This window comes from Armigeres subalbatus, chromosome 2 (genome assembly GCF_024139115.2).
Source record: "Armigeres subalbatus isolate Guangzhou_Male chromosome 2, GZ_Asu_2, whole genome shotgun sequence".
NCBI classification, from domain to species: Eukaryota; Metazoa; Arthropoda; class Insecta; order Diptera; family Culicidae; genus Armigeres; species Armigeres subalbatus.
Genome location: NC_085140.1, coordinates 130,626,647 through 130,650,219, shown reverse-complemented (window position 1 = coordinate 130,650,219; position 23,573 = coordinate 130,626,647). Strand labels below are relative to the sequence as shown.

Sequence of the window (23,573 nt, the reverse complement as noted above, 5' to 3'; positions counted from 1 at the left end):
GAAGTAACCAAAAATAAGCACCAGATAGTCGCCTCAGAAAAACATACCTGTAGCAAAAAAGCTACTTGGGTAATTTTGAAAATTTGACCGTCACGTAGTGGTTTGTAGCGATGAATGCCAGATCTGTAGAAGCCTTGAAAAAATGATAAATAGAATATCATTTTGTTGCAAGGCACAATACTAACTTCTGCTAAATGTACCCGGCCTATGCTTATGAATAGTGTGACAAGAGCTGTTTCCAAACACTGAACTGAAATTTTCGTCTGAGCAAACTGTGATTTTCCTCGTTACTAACGATATTTACTGATTCATTTATTTCTCTGTCAACAAAGGAATTTTCACAAAAGTTGAAATTTTCCTATTTGTTTTATACTACGCTTATTTACTTTACTTTCATTTCAGGTGTCGTTGAATAATGAAATATGTATCTGAGAACCAAACGTTGTAGTTTACTTAAAATGGCCTTGCAGCTCCCGGAACATATGATCCAAGGGCATGTGCTCATTCAGGAACTGTGAATAGTCTTGACTAACCGCAATATAATTCATCTTGGGATGCACAGTGCTTATGTATATGGGGAAGCGGAAAATTTAACTGGAAGAGTCGGATAATCAAGAAATTTCAACGATCTGGTGTGTTGTGGAGAAAACAATCATGCTCACACTTTAGTCGATTTAGCAATGTGCTCAACCAAAGACTAATTGCTCAACTATTGACAATTTAAACCTAGGTTTGAACGCAAACGAGCAAGATCATCTGAAGTCAAACCTCTAATAGGGTAAAAGATCCAATAGTCGTGGGTGTTCCTATAGTTGCGGTAGTGTTAATTTTACAAAATCTACGTATTAAACGCAGCAACCCATGTAGTCCATCAATTTGTTGACATGTCAGTAGACGAAATAAAAGAAAACAGGTTTGGATTTCCCTTAAAATCGGTAAAGTATCACTAAAATACCTTATCTTTTTCTTGGCTTTGCACCAATAGTTGCGGTAGTGTTCCCATTGTTGCGAGTCCCGTATAAAAACAATGGGATTCGCAACTATAGGAACATGAATTAAAAAATACCGCAACTATTGGAACACTGCACCAATAATTGGAGGTACTATTTTAGGTGGCAATAATGGATGCTGCTGTAATTACAACACTATCAGATGAAATATGTTCAATGATCTATCTATTACACTCTTGAGGTAAGTGAAATGAAGTATAGACTTGATGTGAAGCAACAAATAGTGGTGGAACGTGCTTAGTTCCTCCACTATTGGATCTTTTACCCTAGTCGATGTTGAAAGGACGGTCGACTCATGGGAATATCGAGATGTGAAAAATATAAAATCCTTTAGAAGGTGTTTGAATGGACCATCGCAGTAGCCCAAAAAATATATTTCACTAGTCGACCCGACAGACATTGTAAGCGAAAATGCGTAACCATACGAATCCTAATTCCGCGTGGCCATGGCCCGGGCTCCCATTTAACCTTATGTATAAAAATCATTTAGGGCCTCCGAAAACTGTCCGGCCCTGGATCTACCGAATAGCAACATTTTTTCACGGATTTATTCTTCCTGGAATCAGCAGTATTTATGTTTATGAAAATGAAAATGCATATGAAAACATGAAATGTTTCACTGTGAAATGCAAGGTTGTGGTTTAGTTTGAATAAAACCTATAACCGAAATCGATTTACAGCATGGTGCTGCTAGCAAACTAGTGATAATATAAGAGAGAAAAACTAACCTAAGCCTATTACTTAATTGGTTACAATTGAAAACAAAATGTATTCAATAAAAGGACGATGAACCGTATTTAACCTAATTGATTGCCGATTCGGTATTTTGAATTAAATTCATTTCGGTTATTATTTTTGTTATGTTGACTTGTAATTCAACCAGAATGATAACAATTCTAGTTATCAATATAACTGGATAATTAAGTTTGTTATTAATAAGTTATTCTGAACCGTCTAAGACGAATTAAGTACTGTCCATTTAATTCCACCAGTTAATTTTCGTTATCTTTGCAGATACGTATTTCGACCACAACTGTGTGGTCGTCTTCAGTGTCTTGTACTTGACTCGACTACAAGACACTGAAGACGACCACACAGTTGTGGTCGAAATACGTATCTGCAAAGATAACGAAAATTAACTGGTGGAATTAAATGGACAGTACTTAATTCGTCTTAGACGGTTTAATACATTCCACTAAAAGAGCTTAATATATATTTTTCTGAAGTTATTCTGCTTTACACTCAGTCCAGCCGACTGTTTATTACATAAATGGTTATGGCATCATGATTTGATTATGAATAGTCTTCAGTAAATGCAAGATCGTAGAAAGCGTAGTGCTCTTCTCTCCTGCTCCTCAAGAAAGCGTAATTGGGTGAGTGCCTAGAGATGACGCCGTACAATCATTCGATTCGAGTTCGAATCCCAGTGAATGCCAACATTTTTTTCAATGCGTAACGAAGTCGGCAAAGAAGATTTAACTATTTTGGTCGATAAAACAGTGATGGCTGATAACTAAATAATAACTAAATTAGTTATTTGAGTGAATAACATGTATAACAAAATGTGTTATCAATTTGGTATCAGTGATAACCTTATTTGTTTTCAGGTAGTTATTTCAGGAACAAAATTTGGGTATCATTTTTGTTATGTTGGCTGTTAATTCAGCCAAAATGATAACAAGTTCAGTTATCAATATGTTCGATAACCGGATAATAGAATTTGTTATCAATTAGTTATTCATTTCTGCTCGGGTAGCCTCTTGAAAGGAGGCTTCCGAGTCTCTTGAAAAGAGGCTTCCTAGCCTCTTGAAAGGAGGCTTCCTAGCCTCTTGAAAGGAGGCTTCCTAGCCTCTTGAAAGGAGGCTTCCTAGCCTCTTGAGGAAAGGAGGCTTCCGAGCCTTTTGAAAGGAGGCTTCCGAGCCTCTTGGAAGGAGGCTTCTGAGCCTCTTGAAAGGAGGCTCTGAGCCTCTTGAAAGGAGGCTTGAGGCCTCTTGAAAGGAGGCTTCTGAGCCTCTTGAAAGGAGGCTTGAGCCTCTTGAAAGGAGGCCTGAGCCTCTTGAAAGGAGGCTCTGAGCCTCTTGAAAGGAGGCTTCCTGAGCCTCTTGAAAGGAGGCTCTGAGCCTCTTGAAAGGAGGCTTCTGAGCCTCTTGAAAGGAGGCTTCTGAGCCTCTTGAAAGGAGGCTTCCTGAGCCTCTTGAAAGGAGGCTTCTGAGCCTCTTGAAAGGAGGCTCTGAGCCTCTTGAAAGGAGGCCTGAGCCTCTTGAAAGGAGGCTTCCAGGCCTCTTGAAAGGAGGCCTGAGCCTCTTGAAAGGAGGCTTCTGAGCCTCTTGAAAGGAGGCCTGAGCCTCATGAAAGGAGGCTTCTGAGCCTCTTGAAAGGAGGCCTGAGCCTCTTGAAAGGAGGCTTGAGCCTCTTGAAAGGAGGCTTCCTGAGCCTCTTGAAAGGAGGCTCTGAGCCTCTTGAAAGGAGGCTTCTGAGCCTCTTGAAAGGAGGCCTGAGCCTCTTGAAAGGAGGCTTGAGCCTCTTGAAAGGAGGCTTCTGAGCCTCTTGGAAAGGAGGCTTCTGAGCCTCTTGAAAGGAGGCTTCTGAGCCTCTTGAAAGGAGGCTTCTGAGCCTCTTGGAAGGAGGCTTCTGAGCCTCTTGGAAGGAGGCTTCTGAGCCTCTTGGAAGGAGGCTCTGAGCCTCTTGAAGGAGGCTTCTGAGCCTCTTGAAAGGTGGCTCTGAGCCTCTTGAAAGGAGGCTTCCCAGCCTCTTGAAAGGAGGCTTCTGAGCCTCTTGGAAAGGAGGCTTCCTGAGCCTCTTGAAAGGAGGCTCTGAGCCTCTTGAAAGGAGGCTTCTGAGCTCTCTTGGAAAGGAGGCTTCCTGAGCCTCTTGAAAGGAGGCCTGAGCCTCTTGAAAGGAGGCTCTGAGCCTCTTGAAAGGGAGGCCTGAGCCTCTTGAAAGGAGGCTTCCTGAGCCTCTTGGAAGGAGGCCTGAGCCTCTTGAAGGAGGCTTCCTGAGCCTCTTGAAAGGTGGCTTCCTGAGCCTCTTGAAAGGAGGCTTCTGAGCCTCTTGAAAGGAGGCTTCTGAGCCTCTTGAAAGGAGGCCTGAGCCTCTTGAAAGGAGGCTTCTGAGCCTCTTGAAAGGAGGCTTCTGAGCCTCTTGAAAGGAGGCTCTGAGCCTCTTGAAAGGAGGCTTCCGAGCCTCTTGAAAGGAGGCTCTGAGCCTCTTGAAAGGAGGCTTTGAGCCTCTTGAAAGGAGGCTTCTGAGCCTCTTGAAAGGAGGCTTCTGAGCCTCTTGAAAGGAGGCTTCTGAGCCTCTTGAAAGGAGGCTCTGAGCCTCTTGAAAGGAGGCTTCTGAGCCTCTTGAAAGGAGGCTTCTGAGCCTCTTGAAAGGAGGCTCTGAGCTCTTGAAAGGAGGCTTCTGAGCCTCTTGAAAGGAGGCTCTGAGCCCTCTTGAAAGGAGGCTTGAGCTCTTGAAAGGAGGCTTCTGAGCCTCTTGAAAGGAGGCCTGAGCCTCTTGAAAGGAGGCTTCTGAGCCTCTTGAAAGGAGGCTTCTGAGCCTCTTGAAAGGAGGCTTCTGAGCCTCTTGAAAGGAGGCTCTGAGCCTCTTGAAAGGAGGCTTCTGAGCCTCTTGAAAGGAGGGCTGAGCCTCTTGAAAGGAGGCTTCCAGGCCTCTTGAAAGGAGGCCTGAGCCTCTTGAAAGGAGGCTCTGAGCCTCTTGAAAGGGAGGCTTCTGAGCCTCTTGAAAGGAGGCCTGAGCCTCTTGAAAGGAGGCTTCTGAGCCTCTTGAAAGGAGGCTTCTGAGCCTCTTGAAAGGAGGCTTCTGAGCCTCTTGAAAGGAGGCTTCTGAGCCTCTTGAAAGGAGGCTTCTGAGCCTCTTGAAAGGAGGCTCTGAGCCTCTTGAAAGGAGGCTTGAGCCTCTTGAAAGGAGGCTTCCTGAGCCTCTTGAAAGGAGGCTTCTGAGCCTCTTGAAAGGAGGCTTCCTGAGCCTCTTGAAAGGAGGCTTCTGAGCCTCTTGAAAGGAGGCTCTGAGCCTCTTGAAAGGAGGCTTGAGCCTCTTGAAAGGAGGCTCTGAGCCTCTTGAAAGGAGGCTTCTGAGCCTCTTGAAAGGAGGCTTGAGCCTCTTGAAAGGAGGCTTCTGAGCCTCTTGGAAAGGAGGCTTCCTGAGCCTCTTGAAAGGAGGCTTGAGCCTCTTGAAAGGAGGCTTCTGAGCCTCTTGAAAGGAGGCTTCCTGAGGCCTCTTGAAAGGAGGCTCTGAGCCTCTTGAAAGGAGGCCTGAGCCTCTTGAAAGGAGGCCTGAGCCTCTTGAAAGGAGGCCTGAGGCCTCTTGAAAGGAGGCTTCCTGAGCCTCTTGAAAGGAGGCCTGAGGCCTCTTGAAAGGAGGCTCTGAGCCTCTTGAAAGGAGGCTTGAGCCTCTTGAAAGGAGGCTTCTGAGCCTCTTGAAAGGAGGCTTCTGAGCCTCTTGAAAGGAGGCTTCCAGGCCTCTTGAAAGGAGGCTTGAGCCTCTTGAAAGGAGGCTTCTGAGGCCTCTTGAAAGGAGGCTCTCCGAGCCTCTTGAAAGGAGGCTTCCTGAGCCTCTTGAAAGGAGGCTTCTGAGCCTCTTGAAAGGAGGCTTCCAGGCCTCTTGAAAGGAGGCTCTGAGCCTCTTGAAAGGAGGCTTCTGAGCCTCTTGAAAGGAGGCTTCAGGCCTCTTGAAAGGAGGCTCTGAGCCTCTTGAAAGGAGGCTTCTGAGCCTCTTGAAAGGAGGCTTCCAGGCCTCTTGAAAGGAGGCTCTGAGCCTCTTGAAAGGAGGCTCTGAGCCTCTTGAAAGGAGGCTTCTGAGCCTCTTGAAAGGAGGCCTGAGCCTCTTGAAAGGAGGCTTCTGAGCCTCTTGAAAGGAGGCTGGAGCCTCTTGAAAGGAGGCTCTGAGCCTCTTGAAAGGAGGCTTCCAGGCCTCTTGAAAGGAGGCTTCTGAGCCTCTTGAAAGGAGGCTTCTGAGCCTCTTGAAAGGAGGCTTGAGCCTCTTGAAAGGAGGCTTCTGAGCCTCTTGAAAGGAGGCTTCCGAGGCCTCTTGAAAGGAGGCTCTGAGCCTCTTGAAAGGAGGCTTCTGAGCCTCTTGAAAGGAGGCTTCCAGGCCTCTTGAAAGGAGGCTTCCAGCCTCTTGAAGGAGGCTGAGGCCTCTTGAAGGAGGCTTCTGAGCCTCTTGAAGGAGGCCTGAGCCTCTTGAAAGGAGGCTTCCAGGCCTCTTGAAAGGAGGCTTCCAGGCCTCTTGAAAGGAGGCTCTGAGCCTCTTGAAAGGAGGCCTGAGCCTCTTGAAAGGAGGCTTCTGAGCCTCTTGAAAGGAGGCTTCTGAGCCTCTTGAAGGAGGCTTGAGGCCTCTTGAAGGAGGCTTCTGAGCCTCTTGAAAGGAGGCTTGGAGGCCTCTTGAAAGGAGGCTTCTGAGCCTCTTGAAAGGAGGCTTGAGGCCTCTTGAAAGGAGGCTTCCAGGCCTCTTGAAAGGAGGCTTCTGAGCCTCTTGAAAGGAGGCTTCCAGGCCTCTTGAAAGGAGGCTTGAGGCCTCTTGAAAGGAGGCTTCTGAGCCTCTTGAAAGGAGGCTTCTGGAGCCTCTTGAAAGGAGGCTTCTGAGCCTCTTGAAAGGAGGCTTCTGAGCCTCTTGAAAGGAGGCCTGAGCCTCTTGAAAGGAGGCCTGAGCCTCTTGAAAGGAGGCTTCTGAGCCTCTTGAAAGGAGGCCTGAGCCTCTTGAAAGGAGGCCTGAGCCTCTTGAAAGGAGGCTTCTGAGCCTCTTGAAAGGAGGCTTCTGAGGCCTCTTGAAAGGAGGCTTCTGAGCCTCTTGAAAGGAGGCTTGAGCCTCTTGAAAGGAGGCTTCTGAGCCTCTTGAAAGGAGGCTTCCTGAGCCTCTTGAAAGGAGGCTCTGAGCTCTTGAAAGGAGGCTTGAGGCCTCTTGAAAGGAGGCCTGAGCCTCTTGAATGGAGGCTTCTGAGCCTCTTGAAAGGAGGCTTCTGAGCCTCTTGAAAGGAGGCTCTGAGCCTCTTGAAAGGAGGCTTCCTGAGCCTCTTGAAAGGAGGCTCTGAGCCTCTTGAAAGGAGGCTTCCAGGCCTCTTGAAAGGAGGCTTCCGAGCCTCTTGAAAGGAGGCTTCTGAGCCTCTTGAAAGGAGGCTTCCTGAGCCTCTTGAAAGGAGGCTCTGAGCCTCTTGAAAGGAGGCTTCCTGAGCCTCTTGAAAGGAGGCTTCCGAGCCTCTTGAAAGGAGGCTTCCGAGCCTCTTGAAAGGAGGCTTCCGAGTCTCTTGGGCGGATGCTTCCAAACCTCTTGGAAGAAGGCTTCCGAGCCTTTTGGGAGAAGGCTTCCGAGTCTCTTAAAGGGGGTGCCAAGGCTCATGAAAAGGTGGCTTCCAAATCTTTTGAAAGGAAGTTTCAGACCCTCTTGAAATGAGGCTTCGGAGCCTCTCGAAAGGAAACTTCCGAGCTCCTTCCGAGGTACTGGACATCTCCCTGGCAGATTTTAGAACAAACTCATTTTCACAAAAGCGTGCATTGACAAGTCGTCTATAAAAAAAGTACTTTTTCATATCCGTTATATTGTTGATTATTGTGGTTTCTTTGAACGATAACATAAACACCTATTATAAATTAACAACATGTAGATGTACGCATAAACTGTGTATGGCATGATTTATATTTTTAAATTATTAAAATCTACTCGACAATAATACCCTACTGGCATATTCATCCCTGAAATTCTTACACACCGCCTACACAGTCTCAAGTTATACGGCAACTGAGTAAGTGCCATCTGGCATGCCACAGGTATTCAACGTCCTCCGACCCAAGTGCTTCTACGGTGTGCCACCGCCGACAGACTTGATCCGTATGCTTTTTCGATATTACAGCTTGTTTGCTTGGCTGGAAATATGCAGGGTGCCGCATCTACGCTGAGCAAGTGTGATTCTGCACACCGCACAATAACCGCTGTGGAGAAGCAGCATGTGACTGCGGCACATCCAGTTACAGACAGAGGAATCAAATCTTTTTAGCCTTTTTGTAGGTACTGGCGGTAACAAACACATTTCTATTACGTGGCTCGGGTTTATTTCTTCTCATAAAAATGTCAGGATCCGTGCGGTTTTCTGGACTAGCACTGGAGGATGATTGGATGGTGGGTGTTGCGGTAACTTTATACTTTTGTCACGGTTGAGAACAATACCAGCAGGCATCCATGGTATTAAACTGACTCGAGGAATGTCGCGAAGGATTTTCGCTTCGGTATGTCTAGATTTACTTGCACATTCCATTCAACTCGGAAGCTGTGTAGGAATGTGGAATTGTCAAATCCAGACGAGGAAAATCTCTCACTGACGGACGAGAGTGCAGTTGTAAATAGAACAGTAGAAGGTGGCTTTTTCGATGCTGGATGGAACGGATTTTATTGCGGTTAACTTGTTGACTGGGTCACTTGTAGTGAAGTTTATGGGTTGCTCTTTTTGTAGCTGTGATAAATTGTTTCACTTTGTTGGAAATTCATTCCCACTATGGCTGTAATAAAATGATTGAAAAGTAACATTCAATTTACGGGCGACAACTTCGTAATCTAATAACAACATTCCTCTTTAAATAGTCCCCGGGTGATGAAATTGAATAAATCTAATTAAAATTTTCCCCATTATTTTCTGTTTATTCCAGAGCAAAAGTTGTCGCTCCACAAGGAAGGCACCTGAACCACCGGTAGCGAATGGCAACCATAGAAATGCTAACAACCGTGAGGTCGCAGGTGCAAGCCAAAGCCCAGGACCCCCGGCGGTAGTAGCAATCAGCAATTCAATCGACGACGACGACGACGAGAACAAGGATAACGATGAGATGGGCTCGTCGTCGCAGAGCAAACATCAGAAACAGCATCAACATCATCACCATCACCACCACTATCGTCAGCATCATCACCGGCAGCGGAAACCCAACCAGCGTCACAACGATGGTGGCGAACTTTTGAAACGGGTTCATCGAACATAATAAATTGACCCTTAGCACCAACCCTGGCCATACCGGATTTTCCCCCTCCGTGGCCCTCATCAGTTGGACTCGTCACAGCTCGATGGAGACACGCACATGTACGGGAGGGTATCGGAGAAGGAAGCCGACCAGCGTGGGTGGTTTCACAGGAAATCTGACCAACAACGGAATGAGCTATGTTTATTGGGATGGCGAATGTGAGTGCGATACATCCGGTCGGCCTCGGCACCGGAGAGTTGTGAATGAGAAGTATTGCGCGCGGGTTGCACTAGTTTACAGCATTTTTGAACTCAGTAAGCTGGATAACACTTCCGGGGACGATGTTTGCGCTAATGAAAGGAAATGCGGTCTGAATTAATTATTTTGATATTTGTTGACCATTAGGTATTAAAAGTTTCACTTAAAAGCAAATATTTTCAGTTATGCATCTGTGTTTGTACATTTTTGAACTGAAGCCACCTGGAGTAGAAAGATCGTTAGAACATCGGAGAAACATTTTTTACTTACTAAAGTAATTTTGATAGCTTCTCAAGTAATTGGCTTTACTTACTGTCGCTTCTCCACTCAGAGCGACATTTCTTCCTTTTTCAATCCAGAAGATATTAAATTGCACTTATATATGAGCACCAGTCCAGTCAAATGAATTGATAAATGAAAGATTGTACTTTTTGAATATTTTTCAAACACATCTGTACGTAATTACGCAACGCTTGTAATTCACTCACAAATTAGAACAGGAATAGTTTTTAGCCTACATATTATGATACAATTCAACAAAAACAAAAAATCTCGTAAATTTAAAAACCCATTTGACCGCATTTCTGGATTTTGCCTAAAACATGGTCTGGAATCTTAGCAGGAACACTGAGGTTCACGACTTTCGTTTTATTTTGTGACTTAGTGTTGTCGATAGCGTTAACGCCGAATGGCGAAATCGAGCAAATCAGAATTTATTTCACGTTGTGGCGGTAGAAAACATACAACACACAATTTGATTAGATTTTCCGGAACAACCGGGTACGTACGGTGGAAAGGACGCAAAACAAAATACACATCACTGAAGTGACTTATAAACCTATACATATTGTGAAGGATATTCGTGTCCGAAAAATGATTAAATAAAGAAAGAGCTAGCCAATTGTGGGTTTCGTAGTTGTTTGATGGATGAAAGAAATTTCCCCGCCAGTAGAATGCATTTTTATAGACTTTATTTGCGTGAATTTTGAAAATATTTTGTTAGTGATAATGCCATTGCTAGGAAGCCACTAGCTGAGGTCGGGGATGGGTTCAACCAAGGGACCTCAGCAGACAAAATGCAAGACTTAAATGATAAAATATAATACAACTTAAAATAAAACACATTAGGCCGTTACAAATATTTCATAATAATTGGTCTCCGACGGGTCAAGAAGTGGGAAATTAAAAAAATATTAAAATTGAAATAAAATCAAAAACTCTTTGGTTTTGATAAATAATGTTTTAAAAATCCTAAAAAAAATCCGGAAATCCTTTTGTTGTCCCCTCATATTATTATTTTTGGATAAAAACCCAGATTAATCCACCTAGCGGTGATGGTGCCTTTCTCGTTCGTTCATAAGGTTTGGAAAAATCAAAATTAACACTAATATGTGGATTGGTCTCATTTTTCATATTTGTTTATATGCATAAAAAAAATTCTCGCCAAACGCAATTTGTTGCAAACAAATCGGATGAGCATAAGAGCAAAAAATGGCATATTATTTTGTAGTTTTAAAATTAGTATTTTCGCCATAACTTTTGACCCAATTGTACGATCCGGCCAAGTTTGTATAGGAAACAATGTAACAAGATTCTGCGTCGAATGCAATCTGTTGCGAGCGACATGAGAAGCACACATATTGCACATCAATCACAGTAACTTATATATGACCGGATTCAGTCACAATATGGTTACTGCAACCAGATTTGTTGAACGTGTGTTGCTTGGGGAATAGATGAAGTCTAAGTGCTAAAAAAGTGAGCTAGTCTTTTTTGAACTCTTTTTCACAATAAATAGTAATTTTACCATAACTATACCTTACCATACCATAGTCCGATCTGGCCAATTTTCAATAAGAAAATATGAGACATTCTGCGTCGAATGAAATTAAATGCGAGCAAATCGGTTGAGGAAGAGTGCCTGAAAAATAAGTGACATTTTTTTTAGCGATTTTTCCATAAAAACCCTGATTAATCCACCTAGCGGTGATGGTGCCTTTCTCGTGCATTATAAAAATAGTATTTTGGCCATTACTCTTGAGCCCATAGTCCGATCTGACCAATTTTCAATAGGAAACAATGGTAGAGTATCCTGCGTCGAATGCAACTTGTTGTGAGTAAATCGGTTAAGGATAAGTGCCTGAAAAATGAGTGACATTTTTTTTACTAATTTTTTCTATTAAAAAAGTGGTATTTTGGCCATAACATCCGAGCCCATAGTCCGATCTGACCAATTTTCAATAGGAAACAATGGGAGAGTATCCTGCGTCGAATGCAACTTGTTGGGAGTAAATCGGTTAAGGATAAGTACCTGAAAAATGAGTGACATTTTTTTTGGGTGGGTGCGCACAGACACACACATACACACACACACACACACACACACACACACACACACACACACACACACACACATACACACAGACATCACCTCAATTCGTCGAGCTGAGTCGATCGGTATATAACACTATGGGTCTCCGGGCCTTCTATAAAAAGTTTGTTTTTGGAGCGATCATATAGCCTTTACGTATACTTAGTATACGAGAAAGGCAAAAATGGTATAATTTTCGATCCCATAGTTCGATATGGCCAATTTTCAATAGGAAATAACGGAACAGGATTCTGCGTCGAATGCAACTTGTTGCGAGCAAATCGGTTAAGGGTAAGTGCCCGAAAAATGAGTGACATTTTTTACGCGATTTTTTCGTATGAATTTGTATTTTGGCCATAACTTTCGATCCCATAGTCCGATCTGGCCAATTTCAAATAGGAAACAATGAGACAGGATTCTGCGTCGAATGCAACTTGTTGCGAGTAAATCGGTTGAGGATAAGTGCCCGAAAAATGAGTGACATATTTTACGCGATTTTTTTGTATGAATTTGTATTTTGGTCATAACTTTCGATCCTATAGTTCGATCTGGCCAATTTCAAATAAGAAACAATGAGACAGGATTTTGCGTCGAATGCAACTTGTTGCGAGCAAATCGGTTGAAGATAAGTGCCCGAAAAATGAGTGACATATTTTACACGATTATTTTGTATGAATTTGTATTTTGGCCATAACTTTCGATCCCATAGTCCGATCTGGCCAGTTTCAGATAGAAAACAATGGGACAGGATTCTGCGTCGAATGCAACTTGTTGCGAGTAAATCGGTTAAGGATAAGTGCCCGAAAAATGAGTGACATATTTTACGCGATTTTTTTGTATGAATTTGTATTGAATTTGTATAACTTTCAATCCCATAGTCCGATCTGGCCAATTTCAAATAGGAAACAATGGGACAGGATTCTGCGTCGAATACAACTTGTTGCGAGCAAATCGGTTGAGGATAAGTGCCCGAAAAATGAGTGACATATTTTACGCGATTTTTTTGTATGAATTTGTATTTTGGTCATAACTTTCGATCCTATAGTCCGATCTGGCCAATTTCAAATAGGAAACAATGGGACAGGATTCTGCGTCGAATGCAACTTGTTGTGAGTAAATCGGTTGAGGTTAAGTGCCCGAAAAATGAGTGACATATTTTACGCGATTTTTTGTATGAATTTGTATTTTGGTCATAACTTTCGATCCCATAGTCCGATCTGGCCAATTTCAAATAAAAAAAAATGAGACAGGATTTTGCGTCGAATGCGAATTGTTGCGAGCAAATCGGTTGAAGATAAGTGCCCGAAAAATGAGTGACATATTTTACACGATTATTTTGTACGAATTTGTATTTTGGCCATAACTTTCGATCCCATAGTCCGATCTGGCCAATTTCAAATAGGAAACAATGGGACAGGATTCTGCGTCGAATACAACTTGTTGCGAGCAAATCGGTTGAGGATAAGTGCCCGAAAAATGAGTGACATATTTTACGCGATTTTTTTGTATGAATTTGTATTTTGGCCATAACTTTCGATCCCATAGTCCGATCTGGCCAATTTCAAATAGGAAACAATGAGACAGGATTCTGCGTCGAATGCAACTTGTTGTGAGTAAATCGGTTGAGGATAAGTGCCCGAAAAATGAGTGACATATTTTACGCGATTTTTTGTATGAATTTGTATTTTGGTCATAACTTTCGATCCTATAGTCCGATCTGGCCAATTTCAAATAAGAAACAATGAGACAGGATTTTGCGTCGTATGCAACTTGTTGCGAGCAAATCGGTTGAAGATAAGTGCCCGAAAAATGAGTGACATATTTTACACGATTATTTTGTACGAATTTGTATTTTGGCCTTAACTTTCGATCCCATAGTCCGATCTGGCCAATTTCAAATAGGAAACAATGAGACAGGATTCTGCATCGAATGCAACTTGTTGCGAGTAAATCGGTTAAGGATAAGTGCCCGAAAAATGAGTGATATATTTTACGCGATTTTTTTGTATGAATTTGTATTGAATTTGTATACCTTTCAATCCCATAGTCCGATCTGGCCAATTTCAAATAGGAAACAATGGGACAGGATTCTGCGTCGAATGCAACTTGTTGCGAGCAAATCGGTTGAGGAAAAGTGCCTGAAAAATGAGTGACATTTTTTTAGCGATTTTCCCATAAAAAAATGGTATAATTTTCGATCCCATAGTCCGATATGGCCAATTTTCAATAGGAAACAACGGAACAGGATTCTGCGTCGAATGCAACTTGTTGCGAGCAAATCGGTTGAGGATAAGTGCCCGAAAAATGAGTGACATATTTTACGCGATTTTTTTGTATGAATTTGTATTTTGGTCATAACTTTCGATCCCATAGTCCGATCTGGCCAATTTCAAATAAGAAACAATGAGACAGGATTTTGCGTCGAATGCAACTTGTTGCGAGCAAATCGGTTGAAGATAAGTGCCCGAAAAATGAGTGACATTTTTTACACGATTATTTTGTACGAATTTGTATTTTGGCCTTAACTTTCGATCCCATAGTCCGATCTGGCCAATTTCAAACAGGAAACAATGAGACAGGATTCTGCATCGAATGCAACTTGTTGCGAGCAAATCGGTTAAGGATAAGTGCCCGAAAAATGAGTGACATTTTTTACGCGATTTTTCCGTTTGAATTTGTATTTTGGCCATAACTTTCGATCCCATAGTCCGATCTGGCCAATTTTAAATAGGAAACAATGGGACAGGATTCTGCGTCGAATGCAACTTGTTGCGAACAAATCGGTTAAGGATAAGTGCCCGAAAAATGAGTGACATTTTTTGAGTAGTTTTGCGCACACATACACACACACACACACACACACACACACACACACACACACACACACACACACACACACACACACACACACACACACACACACAACCCGGGGGGAGTCAGGAGGATTCGAGTCAGGAAGTTCGGTGCATGACCGTCGAGGGATCGAGACTACGTTGCAGTGGAGCAATGGATTAGCCAGCCAGTCGGCGAACTAGCCTAAGCTAGGGGCCGGAATTTAAGAAGAAGTGCATGAGCACAGCCCCCCCCCGAAGTAGTCGCAGCATCCAGTGGTCCCGGGGATCGAGGCAAGGAAGATAAGGGACCCAGTTTACCTGGAGGCACATTTTTAGCAGGTCGGGAGGAGCCCATCCCTGTTCGCCTTCGAGCATAGTGTGGATGCTCGAGGTGTCTGTCGCGCAGATTTTTGATGGCCTTTAACCCTTGTAAAAAAAAAAAAAAAACACACACACACACACACACACACACACACACACACACACACACACACACACACACACACACACACACACACACACACACACACACACACACACACACACACACACACACACACACACACACACACACACACACACACAGACATCACCTCAATTCGTCGAACTGAGTCGATTGGTATATAACACTATGGGTCTCCGGGCCTTCTATAAAAAGTTTGTTTTTGGAGCGATCATATAGCCTTTACCGTATACTTAGTATACGAGAAAGGCAAAAAATCAAATTAGACAGAAGTTGTACGACCTAGAGTCCTAAAGAAGCCATGTTCCACGTTTGACATATCTTCTGCTCGTTTGGGATTCGCATTTGTGTGGAACTGACAGATGATTCTGTTCCAATTCCGCAAATTCTGTAGTACGACCATGATCAGTTTCAGATTCAATTTTATTGGCATATCGGTCTCGATGCTACTTGTATAGAGGAAGGGAGCAGCTTGTGTGCGAAAGCAGGTGGGAAAGAACGGAATCCGAAAGTTATCGCTAGGTTGCGACAAGTGTGAAATGGTTTGAAAGGCCAACCCCAGAAAGAATGTACGGCAAAGACGGACGCTTCGATAATTTAATTATTCTCAAATGGCCCTCGCATACTTCAACACCAACACAAACGTGGGAATGTAGACAACTAAGTACGAGTAAAGGCTATATATTCGCTCCAAAACCAAACTTTTTATAGAAGGCCTTGAGACCCATAGCGTTATAAACCAATAGACTCAGTTCGACGAATTGAGGTGATGTCTGTGTGTGTGTGTTTTATTTCTTCCTAAGCAATGGAGGGGGAATCTGCCCAACAGACATCCTGTGTTGGACGCCCAGGAAGTGCGGGGTTAGGGACCACCTCCAACAGCAAACGAGGGAGCCAGGCTACATCCCCGACCCGCTAAACCGTTTCCATTACCGCCAAGCCCATCGTCCCTTCGGTACAACCAGAAAGTAATGCTTCAAAGGGGGGCCAGTGCACAACGCACCCTCGAGGTTAGCTGCGTATCCTTGCAGCACCGAACATCGTGACACGCTTTTTTAGAAAAAAATAACAATGTTATCGTGCCACCGCATTGCCGGCTTTCCAGGTGGCCTTGGCACGCCCTATGTCCTCGGAAGGTGGGAAGGGTCGACTTCGCGCCTGCTTCCCTCAGCACGGCTGGTATCAAGAATGATGATGCCACGTGCACCCCAAATTGACCTCTCTGCGATAGGGTCTATTCGCTAACACGCAGAGGGACTTGCTGACACGGTGCCTACGCCTGCACCAGCCTTGACGAGGACCTCTTTCCGTCCTCGGGCTCGTAACCCGCCCGGTTGACCGACACCGCGAAAGCGACGATACCATGTTGTTCTTCGCGCGGCCACTTGTTCGATAAAAGGGTCGAGTTCGACCACAGGACACCGGTATGACCCATGAAGCCGACTCCGAACCCTTGGACCACCTTTTATTTGCGCCTGAACTAGGCATTCCTCGAGTCCACGCTCCACCTTCTGTGTAGCTCCGAGACGATTTGGACGATAGCCGATAAAACGGCATTCCAGCCAACTTCATCTTTACACATCCTCCGGACTAGGTTGTCCGGGGTACTGTCCAGACCACATGTGGCAAGCATGTGATCACGCATTGTGCGAAAACGTGGACACATGAACAACACATGTTCCGCCGTTTCCTCTAAACCTGCGCACACCGGACACTTGGGCGAGGTCGAGTGTCCGAACCGCTGTAGATACTGTCTGAAGCAACCATGGCCTGTAAGGACCTGTGTCAGGTGGAAAGTGATTTCCTCTTGACCCACGTACCTATCGCCGGTATCAACCTATGTGTCCATCCACCCTTAGTGGAACTAACCATGATCATTGAGGCCATCCTGACAGTCCTACGGATGCCTCTCGTGCCGCGCATTTCGAAACACTCTATGTCTTTACCGATAACGATGTCAATAGGCATCATACCAGTGATGACGCAAAGTGCATCGTGCGACACGGTACGGTACGCGCTCGCAACTCTTAGCAACATGAACCTATACGTTCTTCGTTCTGAAGCAGTTAATACGCAGGGCCGTGCCCCAAGCTGGCCCCCATACCTCAGCATGGACAGAGCGACACTAGTCAGAAGCTTGCGCTTGCTGGCATAATCCGCAAAGCTATTGGACATCATCCGGGACAATGCCACTATAGCTGTGGAGGCACGCTTGCAGGCATAATTGACGTGGCTACCAAAAGAGAGCTTATCGTCGATCATTATCTCCAAGAGTTTGATGGAGCGTTCAGAAGTGACCGCGCAGTTGCTTGCCCTTATCACCGCTTAACAACAACCACCTCAGTCTTGTGAGTTGTGGTGAGCCAATTCTAACTTCCTGGAACTCATCCACTCCTCCACAATTGCGATCGAGTGGGCTGCAGTCAACTCCACCTCTTCGATCGATTCACCGTAGACCTCCAGCGTAATATCGTCAGCGAAGCCGATGATTACCACGCCCACCGGGAACTTCAACCTCAAGACACCGTCGTACATGACGTTCCATGACACCGGATCCAGTATGGAACCTTGCGGAACCCCTAAGGTTATGTCAACGCACTTGCGCCCCGCCTCCGTGTCGTATACCAGTACTCGATTCTGGAAGTAGCTTCCAAGAATCTTGTACAGGTACTCGGGAAGTCCAAGACGCAGGAGCGCATCTGCAATAGCTGCCCAACTGGCACTATTGAATGCATTCCTCACGTCGAGAGTCATTACTGCACAATAGCGAACTCCCCTCCTCTTACGCTGGATAGCTATCTCCACGGATTTGGTAACCGACAAGATAGCGTTTACGGTCGACTTACCCTTTTGGAAGCCAAACTGGTTACTCGATAGACCATCCGCACCCTCCGTGTGTATCAACAACCTGTTGAGGATGATCTTCTCGAGCACCTTCCCCGCCGTATCAAGCAGGCACATTGGTCTATATGCCGACGGATCCCCCGGCAATAGGACCAAGCTCTGCCTTCTCCATGCTTCAGGGAAGACTCCCTCGTCCAGGCATCTCTGCATGACAGATCTGAACATCTCGGGAGCCTCAGCAATGGCCGCTTTGATGGCCAAGTTCGGAATACCATCCGGTCCTGGCGCCTTACCTACACTAAAGGACTGTGCAATCCCCGCAAGTTCCGCCACAGTTACTCTTCCCTCGTCGGCCATCCTGGCCCCTGGGAGCTCCACAAAGTGAGGCCAGGGACATGGGTCATGACGTGGGAAGAGCCCCGCGATGATCCTCTCCAGCATCTCTGGAGACCGCTCTGTGGGGATCATCGCCCCACGTGTCTTGGCCATTACGACCGTATAGGCGTCACCCTATGGATTCGCGTTAGCACTTTGACACAGGCCCTCGAAGCAGGCTTTTTTGCTTGATCTAATCTCAGTCTTTAGAGCTGCTCTAGCAACCACGAACGCCACCCGTCGTTCAATACGCTCCTCTTCTGTGCGTGCTCTTTGCATCCGCCTCCTTGCCCGTAGGCAGGCGCGGCGCAGGTTCGCAATTGCTTGGGTCCACCAGTAAGCCAGTGGCCTCCCATTCCTAGGGTGGACTTTCCTAGGCATGGTGGCATCGCATGCACGCGAGAGTACTGTTACCAGTTGCTCGCCGCTCAGACCGAGGGTATTGTGCTCGCGGCGGAGCGCTTCCTTAAACACCTCGTCGTCGAAGTACGATGTCTTTCACATACGAGGGCTAGGCCTCACACCTTCTTCCGTCCGCTGAATGCTGGTCGTATAGTCGATACTGTAGCGAACTGCCCGGTGGTCGATTTGAGTGTAGCCATCATCTACCCTCCACACACAAAACGCGACGCGAGACTGGACACAACACTTATGGTTCTTACAAACGAAAAAGGATTTTTTTTTAATTTACCTTTTTGTCGACCGGTTTCGGGCTCGATGTTGCCCATCTACAGGACGTGGTCCAACTGGTTACAAATGGGGACGATTACACTTTTGTACTTGGCACAGTACACGTCAAAAAGAGATGGCATTCACATTATTTTTTTGTTTCGTCAAGTTGAAAAGGGATGATGATATTGGCGCTTCATCTTCGTTCATTAGCGGCTGTTCAGCGGTGGCAATGTACAAGGACTCCCAGGCGTTAAGTTGAGAATACTTTCGAACGCATTTTATTAGCTTGGCTTGCTTCCAGTATCTATCCCTCCAGTTCGAACTACTCGTTTGGCTAGGGCTCCAGAACATAACGTCGATAATCGACTCGGCTCCGTTCCAGCTGTAGGTACTATCCCTAGTAGCACAGTTCAGACCGATTTGGTTGCAGCAACTCCAATGTGACTGGATTTGGTCGCATATGAGTCACAGTGACTGATATGTGACAAGTGTGCTACTCGGGATTGGTACCGTCATTGGCCAAGTCCACATCCAACATGGCCAGTGATTCCAGCAGGATCTTCCGGAACGGCTTCCCCATTCCACGGCTCAAGCGTTGAAGTCCACCGCTATCACCACCTATGCCCCATCAAGTTAGCCGTCAAACAATCCAGCATACGAACTGCTCGATCGACCATCGAGGAGGCGCATAGCAGCTGCAGAAGAAGACCTCGTTGAATTTGGCAATGACGAAGCCCTCGTGTGTCGAAGACACCAACTCTTGGACTGGGTATTTCCCCGTTGTCTATATCGCCGCCATTTTAGACCCATCGGTGACCCAAATAGCGTTCCTGGCGGGTACCCGGTAAGGATCCGCTATGATGGCGATATCCGTCCTCCATTCAGCAACGGTTTGACACAGTAGTTGCTGGGTTGCATCACAATGGTTCAGGCTTGCTGTTCACAGCTTTGCTGGAACAAATCAAACATTTGGGAGGGTTCGTGTAGCATTGTGCCTTATGTGTCTCCAATTCGCAGCGTTGGCAGAGCTTGCTTCTGTCAGGGCCTTTGCAGTCCCATTGCTTGTGCCCCGGTTCCAGGCACTTAAAGCAAACTTCGGGTTGCTCGTTATGTCCACAGGGCACACCGACCATCCCACCTTGACGCCCCCTAACTTGACTACCTTGGAGGCGTCCGCTGCCGAACCAATGCTATGGTTGCCGTGGGTGTCTCCACTTCACACTGTCGCCACAGTGCCGTGACGAGCTCTTTGACTTCGGTAATCTCGTCCAGGTCTTCAACCCTTAGATTCACCTCCGTCGTGAGTGCCCTCACCTTGACCGTCTCGCCTAGGACTTCCTCCGCCAACTTCTTGTAGGCGGCGCCCTTTTGCAAGGCGCCCCAAGACGCTTCAGCTCGAGGATCATCTCGCCCATCCGGGTATGTCTTATTCGACGTACGTCTGCGCCGAGTTCACCTAGCTTGACGTCACTCCTCTTCGCATTCAAGACGTTCGAGTGCTTAGCCTCGTCTATCTTGATGAATGGAGCATCGCCCCTGGATCAATTGGCGCCTACCCTAGACTTCTTGCTACTCTCATTCGTCTGGGCCTTTTTTCGGCCCTTGACGTCTTCAGTTTCCTCTTGTTCTTGACCAGGGTCCAGGAGGCGTCATTCCCCTCTATTTTCCTGGTCTGGGAAGGCTGAGAGCTCTCAGCCTGCCGTAACCCCTTACCACCGTCTTTCCTGGGTGGACAGACCTTTCCAGGTCCTTCCTCCCCGGTTTTGGAGGTACCTGGCCGGGGTTCAGCTTCCCAGCCCCACTACCCTTGTTTGGGGCAGTAATTCTCCGTGTTTTGTAGCGGCCCCCAGGGAGCTCATCCCCTGGAGACTGTCTCCCCGACGTACCCCCGAATACTTGAGCCTCAGTCTGGGTAGGACTCGACTCCACGGATTTCACGGGTTCGCACTTGGCCGTCCCGACTGCCCTCTCCAGCTTGGCGTCCAACTTCAACTTTCGAAGTTTCAGCAAGCTCCCCTTGAGGTCCTTACTGATATTATGCTTCGATGACGCAAAGTCGATGATGGCGTCCAGCTGTTTCGTCGCCACCTCGAAGGCCGAAAGCCCATCGTGTTTGCGGTTCATCGCCCTTACAAGCCATGGGCCGTCCAAAACCTCTACCGGCTTAGCCGAGGAGAAGGTTAAATGGCCTACGCTGGCGCTGCGCATCGAGCTGCCGACTATTGCATCTAGCCTCCTAGGCGTTGACCTCGACAACCCACCTCTTGCGATTGGGTTGTCGCCTACACTACTACCACTAATTGAAGAATTGACTTGGTTTTCCATTTTGATCCCACGAGGTGCTCGGGAAAAGAGGTCCACCACGCCAGAGCCCAGCATGACGTGGTAAGGGACAGGGTGCCCAGGTACCCCACAAGCCACAGGCCTAGCTCATTATTTCACCCCCCCTGGCCATGCATCCCCTCGGCACGGGTAGCTTAACGCCTTGGGATTAGGGGTTAGAGACGATGGTCCCCTTGGTCGCACCCCCTCACTCTAGCTTATGTCAAAAGGACAACACCCTAGCAGCACACATGTTCCACATAGGCTACTGCAACTTATATGTGACCAGATTCAGTCACAATCAAGTTGCTGCAACCATTTTTGACTAACTTGTGCTGCTCGGGCAGTGCCCAGGCTGCACTACCAACTAAGTACAAAACCCTTACTGGCGGTCGATTGTCATCGGAAGACCCGTGGAAGCATGAAATTGGAACTTGTGAGGACCACAGCCACCAGATGTCAACTCACCATTTCGCAGCCCAATGTGTGTATGTGTGTGTCTGTGCGCTCACTTTTTAAGCACTTACCTGTCCCATTGTTTCCCATTGAAAATTAGCCGGATCGGACTATGGGCTTGGAAGTTATGGCCAAAATACAATCTTTTTAAACCAAAAACGAGTAAAAAAGTTTAGCTCACTTTTTGGGCACTTATCCTTAACCGATTTGCTTGTTGCATGCGGCTGAGAATCCTGTCTCATTGTTTTTGGCCCGATCGCACTATAGGCTTGGAAGTTATGACCAAAACACTTTTTTCAAACCAAAAACGCGTAAAAAAGTTTAGCTTACTTTTTTCGCACTTATCCTTAACTGATTTGCTTACAACAAGTTGCATTCGACTGGGATGCGAATGGGACTGGGATCGATTGAAAATCGGCCGGATCGCATTACGGGCTTGGAAGTTATGGCCAAAATATTATTTTTGCCTTTCTCGTATACTAAGTATACGTTAAGGCTATATGTCCCATTGTTTCCTATTGGAAATTGGGCTGATCGGACTCTATGGGCTCGGAATTTTTGGCCAATATACTTTTACAAAAAAAAAACAAACTTTTTATAGGAGGCTCGGAGACTCATTTTTCATTCGTTAAATGTATTTCAAAAACTCACTTGTGCTTAAGACACTTAGTCTTAACCTACCCGCATAATGAAAAACGACATACCATGCAGTCAAAATTACATATGCGTTATTTAGTTAATTTAGTGCAGATTAAGCATATATCGATGGTGGTTCGAAATGAAATTTAGCGGAATTCCGCGGAATTTAAGCATGGCGAAATTAGATTTCATGATTTCGTTTCGTAATATTACAAAAGCTTTTAACGAAATTTCGAAACAAATTTAAACTTAAACCATACTGTTTCGTACGGTCGTATATTATTTAAAATTTTGGCTGCGCCGCTGAACAAAATCATAAAGCTGCTTTCAAAATTTATGATGTTATACAAATTTTTCTATTCATTAATTTTCTATTCTGAGTCGACAAATACGTATTTCGTTTTCTTCTACGAAAGGTCTTCAGTGTTTTGTAAGAAATATCTAACAGAAAACGAAAAGTATCTTTAACTATTCTATCCTATTTTTTTTCTAAACTGATCCGATTCAATATTTAAGACGTCAGGCTCAGAGTGTAAATATAATCAGATATGACTCAGATCAGTATAATTTTGTCAAAAATGCAAAGCCGTGGCGTGGATTCCTAGGACTCTTGTGAATTTTTTAGAGAGCCTCTTTCTTATCAAAGGCTGATTTTTTCACTTTCGCTTAGGTTTCAAACCAGGTTTAAGCGCATGGGTAAGCATCGTTATAGAGTTAAGAAGGCTCTAAGGAAAATGTAACATTTTACTTTCAAACAACAATTAGAATCCTTCCTAAAAGTAAGAATAAAAAAAAGTTTAATATTCTTTGACTATTTGCACAATATGAGTACGGAATCGATGGTGTTGTTGGTCACACGCTTAAAATGACTTAAATATTTTTGTGTTCCGTTCACACAAAACGGGCCTCTCCTGGAACAACTCATATTATGAGTAACTACGATGTTACTCATTTTGTGTAACCGATGGCCGATGATTTTCGGTGAGTTCATTTTACACAGCGAGAGAGCAGTCGGAAATCGAACCTAACCTCAATTGTTAATGTTAAAGTAAGCCAACTTTTCCATACTTATTCGGAGGCTTCTCCAATCGTTTCGATCAACAAAACAAAGTGCGATGATTGTATTCGCACTTTTTTTTTGTTTCGCCATCAAAACAAAATGAAAAACCTCCGAAAAAGTACGATTTCTTGCAGCACATTCGCCATCATAGCGACCCGAAGGGACTTTGACAGTTCGAGGCAAACTCACTTACACATATCATGCACATTTGAGACAGTACACAGCGACTGCTTATGTTTCACACAAAATTTTCGCTCATAGTGAGAGTTGGCCAAGGCGTCGCCGTGATGTGTGAAAGCTATTCATGCGATGTGTACTTGACTTTA

At 45.4% G+C, this 23,573-nt stretch overlaps 1 protein-coding gene across 2 annotated transcripts in view; it reads left to right on the top strand.

The window, feature by feature from the left end:
* LOC134210848 (uncharacterized) overlaps window positions 1-10,117 on the top strand; it is a 331,227-nt gene extending 321,110 nt beyond the window's left edge. For both annotated transcript variants that reach the window (XM_062687203.1, XM_062687202.1), the window contains one exon: window positions 8,648-10,117. In XM_062687203.1, coding sequence (XP_062543187.1) covers window positions 8,648-8,974 — 327 coding nt within the window. In that variant the 3' untranslated portion in view covers window positions 8,975-10,117. The remainder of the gene's footprint in view (window positions 1-8,647) is intronic.
* Window positions 10,118-23,573: the final 13,456 nt, after the last annotated feature.